The 8170-nt window shown below is 33.9% G+C and overlaps 1 protein-coding gene across 2 annotated transcripts; it reads left to right on the forward strand.

Annotated features, from left to right (window-relative positions):
- Positions 1 to 2970: 2970 nt before the first annotated feature.
- Positions 2971 to 7519, forward strand: LOC132760376 (uncharacterized). Of its 2 annotated transcripts, none has more exons than XM_060752362.1 (3): positions 2971 to 3080; positions 5156 to 5464; positions 6423 to 7519. In XM_060752362.1, the coding sequence occupies exons 1-3, from the start codon at positions 2993 to 2995 to the stop codon at positions 7286 to 7288; spliced, it is 1263 nt and encodes a 420-aa protein (XP_060608345.1). In that variant the 5' UTR covers positions 2971 to 2992; the 3' UTR covers positions 7289 to 7519. The 2 variants fall into 2 exon arrangements, with proteins under 2 accessions (XP_060608345.1, XP_060608346.1); XM_060752363.1 differs by having other exon boundaries at positions 6426 to 7519.
- Positions 7520 to 8170: the final 651 nt, after the last annotated feature.

Raw genomic sequence — 8170 nt, forward strand, 5'->3', positions numbered from 1 at the left:
TTTAATTTCATATACATGTATTTATTGAAAAGCTGTTAGAAACATCTAGAAAATATCATTATTGTGATTTTATATTTATTCTGACTTATATCTTCTTCCGACACTTCGTGTCATCGATCAATCAAACAGTTTGAAAGAACTCTACCTATAACGGAAGCTCTTCTAAAGTATCAATCGAACAGGCTATTAGTGTTAAAATGACCAATGAAAATTCTGCCCATATTCATTTTTGAACTGTTAATTTTAGCGGAAGTCAAGGTGAAATCAGACGGCCATCGGCAGAAAAAAAGAAACATAACGAATTGACCAGGTGCAGGATTTTGCATCCATGTACCCCTAAAATACCTGCTCGGAAGCATAATTCTTGATCTCTTGCATCCAAACCGATACAGAAAATTGTAATACTGTTTTCATAAATATTGCTTAATATCGTAAAAAGCCCATGCAGTGCATAAGTACTTGCTTAACTTGGAAGATATAACCAACCGTGATTACGTAAGGAGTTTGTTTGTTTTGGGGTTTACGTCACATCGACACAGTATAGGTCATATCGCGACGTTCCAGCTTTACTGGTGGAGGAAGACCTCAGGTGCCCTTCTGTGCATTATTTCAGGCACGAACGGGCACCTGAGTAGAACCACCGACGTTCCGTAAGGTAGCTGGATAGCTTCCTCACATGAAAGAATCCAATGTCCCTGTCGGGATTCGAACCCACAGAGGTGAAGGGCAAGTGGTTTGAAGTCAACGACCTTTAACCACTCGGCCACGGACGCCCCTACGTAAGGAGTGAGACTGCTTCAATTTAATGTTAAATATGATCTTTTCGTATAAACAATTTCCTTATTAGACATGGAAACATTATTACTATAATTTAGACAAACTAATTGCATAATTGAATGGCCATTTCTGACATTCTTCTTGTGCGGTTCATATCACCCCGTATAGCATCTTTCACGTTTCCTTATAGCTTCTATCACATTTAAGTCTAGAGATTTAGGTGATATTCCATAACGTTGATGTTTATAATTGTAATATTCAGAACGTTTGTCTGCGCTCTGGGCCTGTGCATCCTGAAGAAACTGCAAATATGTACGTGGTTCTTTAGACATTGATGAAACATCATTTATTGGTTGTGATCGGCGCGGAGATAACTTAATGAACAAATTGTTTGTGACAGTCTTCCTGAACATCCCTGTGGAGTGCAACAGACCATCGCCCAGTGACGAGCCAAGATAATTTAAGACTAAAAGCCACCCCAAAATTAAATGTACAACAAAAAATCAAACTGCAATATTGTTATTAAACTCAACGTCGTCATGTATCTCAATTGTATATATTGAACATTCTAGCATTATATAGGGTCAATATTTACTCACAGTATAAGTTATAGAAAGAGCATCGAAACACGAGGCTATCTGAGGCGTAGCCCCCGAGTATTAATCAGATTGCCGAGTGTTTTGATGTTCTTTCTCTTTTGTATCATACTAGTCAAACAGAAAAACACGTTCCCTTTTGTCACAATATGAAACCCCGGGAAAAAGTAACCAATGAACGAGCATCTAAATATGATATTTCTGTCGCTTTCTCTTTCTTTTCCGTCACAATATATAAACCCCACCAAAAACGAGTCAATCAATGAGCATGCTCAGGAGTGCGGGTAACTAATACCGGCACTCCAGTTAACGCACTGTGCATGTATATGTATACAATTTAACTCTGACACATTTTCAACAGAAAGGTCCCCGAACTATGATACAAGATATTTATACATGCAAACTTAAAATACTTGTTCAGTGTAATTAGCTCGTGTATATGCGCCACGTCACGGTGTTAGGCTTTTAAATAATCATTGTACCGGTAAACAATCCAGGAACTGTGCTCTGGTGAATTCGCTGTGCCTATTTTTATATCAACATCCTTTTACAAGAAGTAATAGAGAATATAAAAAGTTACTCCAGTGTGTAATATATTATGTCCCTTAGGCGAGCTTTAGTCGATTTATTACTGCACTTGAGAATTATCTGAGCTTTTTCTAAATTTCCATAATAATACAATTAAAACTGGAAGTATGTTGTTGTATGTTTGTTTTATCAATAAAGAACTCTGACTTATTTCAGACAGTGTTACAAGTTTTAAGTGGTATTAAAAACCTGTCTGTGAGGTGAACTTTTGTGATTGCAGTGTCGCTGTCGTTAAACAACAGTTCTACTGTGGATTTTGACCAAACTTCTTTTCCGGCTACGACATTGAAGATACATGTTTTGAAACGTGTAAAGTACACTGCACAGGCAATTGCAATTCAAGTTGTACATGCGGATATGAGAAAAAAAGGCAGCTAAAACCTTTTTCCATTTCAAGATGTTCAACCGTGTAATTGCATGGTGAATTGCATGCATCCATTCATTCTTACTTAGCATGCTTTTCGTAAAAAAAATTGAAACCACTTTAGATAATTCGTTTTTTTTGTGTGTTTTTTACCCCGTTAATGTTATTTAATCATTGACAAAATGGGAACTATATACGTAAGAAATTGAATATAAATAGACTGTCAAATTGTCATTCTTATTCTGACAAATGCATGTCGAACAAGCTTCTCGTTTTAAAATTTGCTATTAGATGTTAGCTCGAAACATCCGATAACTTCTTTAAGGGAGAAAACTCTTATAATACGGTTTAATGCCATACTATCAATAAGGGAAACAACACGCCATTAAAGTTTCAGAAAGTTCTCTATGATGCTTGACTAAGTTATTAAATGAAAAAAAATCGTTCTGGTGAGAAAAATAACCCTCTCCTAATTAACAGCGATCGATTATATAAACTACGTTAGACTTTGCACAAATACTTGATGGACTCTGTTTGCTTTGTTTCAACATGAAAAGACTGTACTGCATCTAACAAAAGTCAAGGATTTTTATCAATGCGATCTAGAAAGATAAATTAATACCTTACATAATAAACTTTTATCTTGATCGTCCTTACATGCATTAAGATGGGGAAGAGAGATTCTTATAGTGATGGAAATAGTAGAAATGCTGCACATGGTAGAAACAAAAGCAATGCAACATATGATAACAGAGGTAACATTATGTTTTACCCAAATCTATATTATGTTTTACCCAAGTCTATATTATGTTTACCCAAGTCTATATTATGTTTACCTAAGTCTATATTTTGTAGATTTTTTTTCAAATGTAAATTGATGTTTGTTTGTTGTGTCTGTCTGAATTTAAGTCAATGTTAACATATTTTGTGGCCATTTGTCGACGGTCGGTCCACCTAAATGGCTGTGCTGGATAACTATTACCATCATTTCCTATTTATTTTTCCGCAAGTGACCGACTATTTACCGACGTGATATCTGAATCAGCAGCGACAAAACAAAGTACCACAGACAAAGCAGCATGTCATCTATGTATGTTCCTTTATGTTTGTGCAAATGCAGGTGGTTACCAATCAAAATAAAACTATTTATTCATGTCTTAAAGATTAAAAACTTGCTTGTTGATAATTTGTACATTTTTGCAGGTTTTCCTGTAGTAAATATAACACTTGTTTATTTCTTGTTAAAATTACTTAAAATGCCTTAACTGAAAGTGTCATGTATGTTTACCTTCGCCACCGGAAAAAAATATGGTCGTTCATGATTTCTTACTTTCCGTTATTTATCAAAAGGAGTGACATAGGCGGGAACAAAACAAACAAAAAACATCGTTGTTAACACATCAAACATTTTGTCTGTGGACATTCTATTCTGTTCTTATATACAAATGCATCAGGTATAAAAGTTCACCACTTTTTGCTAATTATTTTCAGATTTGACATTAAGAATATGTAAATTTGGAATTTTTATAATATATTTCGCCAGTAATAGTTAAACATAATTATTAATAAATGTAGTACCCAGCTAAAGAAATAAGAATGCGTCGGCACTATTTTTCTGTAAGTCCTTATATATGGTGCCCTCCGTTGTCGGCAGCCTGCGGAATAAATAAATCTATAAGGAAATAAAATGTCCGCCATTGCAAAATTAGATGGTAAATGTCTGAGGGGAAAATGTCGAAGGAGGTCAAATGTCCTGGAGTTGAATGATGGTATGCTGTTTCACATCATATTGAGATTGTAGAAATACGAACGCCTTAAGTTAATAAAATCGTGTAACATTATCTACAGTCATGTATGTGACGTGATATACATGTATAACAACTCTGATATTAACTTAAGGCCTTGATACTTGATATATTATCATTATGATTTTATTTACGCTGGTTATCTTTAGCTACATTGATAATCTTTCTTTTAGTAGATTTTGATATTTTCGTATAACTGGGTCCTTTGAGTTTTACGTAGAAATCACAGCCATAATCAATAAGGAAGTAATAAGATTATCATGTCGTTGATAATATGGGCTGTTCTCGTTTAATATTCCTATGATAAAACCACCAGGTTTAGACCCAAAAATAGATTAAAACTATCATATCATTCCCCGGTTAAAATTAATTATTGTCAGTACAATCATTATTTTACTGTCTTCAGACGACAAATAAAACAATCTAAATATTACTGACAATTGACAAATTCAAAACACGTGCATGTGGCTGTCAATATAGCACTTTTAAAATGTAGACGTCAAACTTCAAATATTTATTAAGAAATCTATTGATAAAGTGCAAATGTAGATATAAACTAATGTTCTGAAGTTGTGAACTACTTTCTTTGGTTTCTTTCTTTTTTCCTTTCTTCCTTCGATTCTATTTTGTTAATTTATTCACTTTTTTCTTTGTTTTTTTCTTTGTTTTTTTCTTTCCCTTTTCCTTTTTTGTTTGTTCGTTTGTTTGTTACAATATGTCTGTATTGCACACCAATGCGCGGTTAAAATAAGTGCAATGTTTGTAGGTCTTGGTTTCAAGTATTGCTTAACCCAAAAGGTGAACGATGCAAACGCTTAAAATTAGAATCAACGGAAGATAGATTCAATCAGAGGTTTGTTTCCAGACAGACATCATTTAAATAACTTGAGTACAGATACTTCCTTTTACTGTCTTCTTATTCTACTTCTTTTGGAAGTAAAATTATCAATATCTCATTTATTTTCAGATTCAATAAAATTCCATTTCAAATAGATGTCTTTACATACTGTGTATACTATTTACAGGGTATCAAGGAGAACCCGCTGAACAGCGTATCTCTGCTCGACAAGCATATCAGGCCCAATTACAAGGTGAATTCCATGGAAATGTACACCCTTCAGGGAGCCAAACTTCATTCGAAATGCAACCAATGGGTCAACCATATCCAATGGGCCCACAAAATGTACAGTATGCAATACCGATTCAAGGATATCTACCACCTGTGAATGCACAGAACGTTCAGTACGCACAACCGTCTTTTAGTGTGCAAGTTCTTCCTCCAGGCAACCAGTACATGGTGAGAGATTCGTCGTCACCTTTACCGCCTCAAACAGGTAAATGTTGAAATAATAAACAAAGTAGATGAAGTTTCGATATTAAAGTTATCCATGTAAAGAATATAATTTTAACATTTTTAGAATTAATGATTTTATTAAATAATTTGTATGAAAGTCAGGCCAACCTTCTGAATGTTATATGGCATTATCCTACCTTTACTATAGGACGAACACTTTGTTGTCTGCACCTATACATTGTTCCGAAACGGTTTGAACACTTAACTTCTATAAATAGAGGGTTAACTAATGCGTTAACATCTGCTTCGAGACGCATTTAAGCTGTGGGCTCAGGATTTAAAGATATACTATGCTCAAATTTGATATTAGAAAATATTGATAATTGCTACATAGTCTCTTTGTAAATATAAAATAAACCTGTTTTGACTCTACACAAATTTGATGTGTTTGAAATTCTACACACTATAGGTTGGCTCAATATGAAAATATAGTGTCATTAAAAAAACTGGCAGACCAACTTTACTTAATCTGTAATAGGGAACGCAGCTTCCCGTACATAGTTTACTAACTCTTTTATTCAAATTAGACATATTCAGTAAGAATTCAATAGATTTAAATAAATTTCTGTGATAAAAATATTTTTAAGGATGAGCATAGTACATCTTTAATAAATTCATTGACCTCTGCATATGTAAATGCACGAAAAAGTTTCTTAAAAGTATACGTGAGATTCGGTAATTCCACGTTCCGTTCGTTATTTGTTTTTACATAATTTATTTGTTAGTATTTTCAAAATTAAACTGGCCAAGATCGATCTTAAAATGAACACCTAGATTCCATCTATTGCTTTAAGAGGTTCCGCAGGGTACGACAATGTATAACGGAAAGACGGACGGACGACAAAGGGAATTGCATTCACCTTTCTATAGTCATTTGGTCGTATAAAATATTTAGTACAATATAGAGATATATACGAAATGTATTTCTATATTTTCAGCAGACGACTTGAGAACTTACATGCCATCCATTGTATGCATAATTTTCAAGCGGATAATATCAACGCTTTTCATTCTTTTTGACCTGTGCTTGACTTGGTCGCAATTTGCCGCCTGGGTCGGCCATTTCGATCTCCCAGATTGGATGAATGTTTTTGAAAATGTGAACAGTTTGAAATCAAACTCACGATTTCAGTCCAATTGCAGTGTAGGATCGAGCGACCTAACAACCTACTATGGTATCATCGCTGGCATAGGTACAGTATATGCTATATTGAAAATAGTAAATATGATTGGGGAAACAATCCTGGAATACCAAAAGCAGAATCCGAGTGAGACCGAAGCAGGTTGCAGAGGTTTTCAATTCATACATGGTTGGATTGAAACATTGTTAGGGTTAGTCTGCGATGATCTACCTCAAATTATATTTTTGGTCGTTTTCAGTGCGAGTTGTGACTTTGATTATATCGCCGTTATCAAAGTATTTATTTGGGGAGAAATCAAGTCCATGAAAAATAACTACCGGGTGACTTCGTGCAAGCAAAAGTATAAGCCATGTTGCTATTATGTTTGCAAGGATTGCTGTGTCTACTATTACGACTTCACATGTTGTTGTCACACGCTGATTTTCAGACCATGTGCCTGTTGTGGGAGTGATCAGTGTGTTGAATGTGAAACATTCGAGATTTGTCCTGATTGTCCGTGCAATAGACAAACTGGTTGCTGTGGTGAAATCGAAAATGATCCGCAATGGGCTTTACGATTGTACCGAAAGGCAGAAGAAATCTATGAAATGGTTCTTGTTCTGCTTCTCATTTTAATGTTTGTGGAATTATTTAAGAACTGGAATGTGAGTTGGCCCATATAATTTTGGTCCGTATGAAATAACATCGTTAATTATATTAGTATTTAGTATCATATGTGACAACAAACTGCCAAAGACATTACTAATATATACATCTTGTTGGCAAGTGTTGGATACATGCTGATTTATATACACTGTATAGCAAATAAAAATTGCCTGAACAAAATATCATTATTTACCATATAAATGTTATACTAATAACTTGGAATTAAATCATATTTTTTGTGCAAGAAATATTTTGTGAGAATATCCAAATGACACATTTCTATTGCTTTAATCAATATTTTAAACATTGATTGCAAATGTGCCCACGGTAGAATGGAAGAAGAAGGCAATAATTATATATTTATAAAAAAAAACAGCTATAACATCACCCTGAATATCATTCAACAGCAGAAACTGCAGCGTCCGAAACTGAAAACTAAATGTTTTACTATGGTAGGATACATGTATATTTTTTAATTTGCTGAAAATGAAGTACATAAAAAGCCACTATGAGAAATAAGATACAAAGTTACTGTACATGGTAGTTTTGATATACATGTACTTATATAGTAAAAAATCCCCCTCGCAAGAAAATAGACGACTGTAAATAAAGACATGTATGAGATCTTTAGTGGCATTTCGCGGATACCATTCTTGCATAAAATAGACAATGAGTAATTATAAAATACAATTATTTAACAAAATAGAATTTATTATATATATTGAATATAGTACGTATCATAATTAAAGTTTGTTTTACTCTTCATTTTTTAAATGTTTTGAAAGATTTTTTGCCGGAGAAATGTACATTTTTCTTGGCGCATTAGGGATAGTTTCTCTACAAAGAGAACTAAATTTACAATAAATGATACCTATATTAAAAGTATAATCGAAACGTTT

The sequence above is a fragment of the Ruditapes philippinarum genome, unplaced genomic scaffold (genome assembly GCF_026571515.1).
Source record: "Ruditapes philippinarum isolate M1 unplaced genomic scaffold, ASM2657151v2 ctg32_1_1_1_1, whole genome shotgun sequence".
In the NCBI taxonomy this organism is placed as follows: domain Eukaryota; kingdom Metazoa; phylum Mollusca; class Bivalvia; order Venerida; family Veneridae; genus Ruditapes; species Ruditapes philippinarum.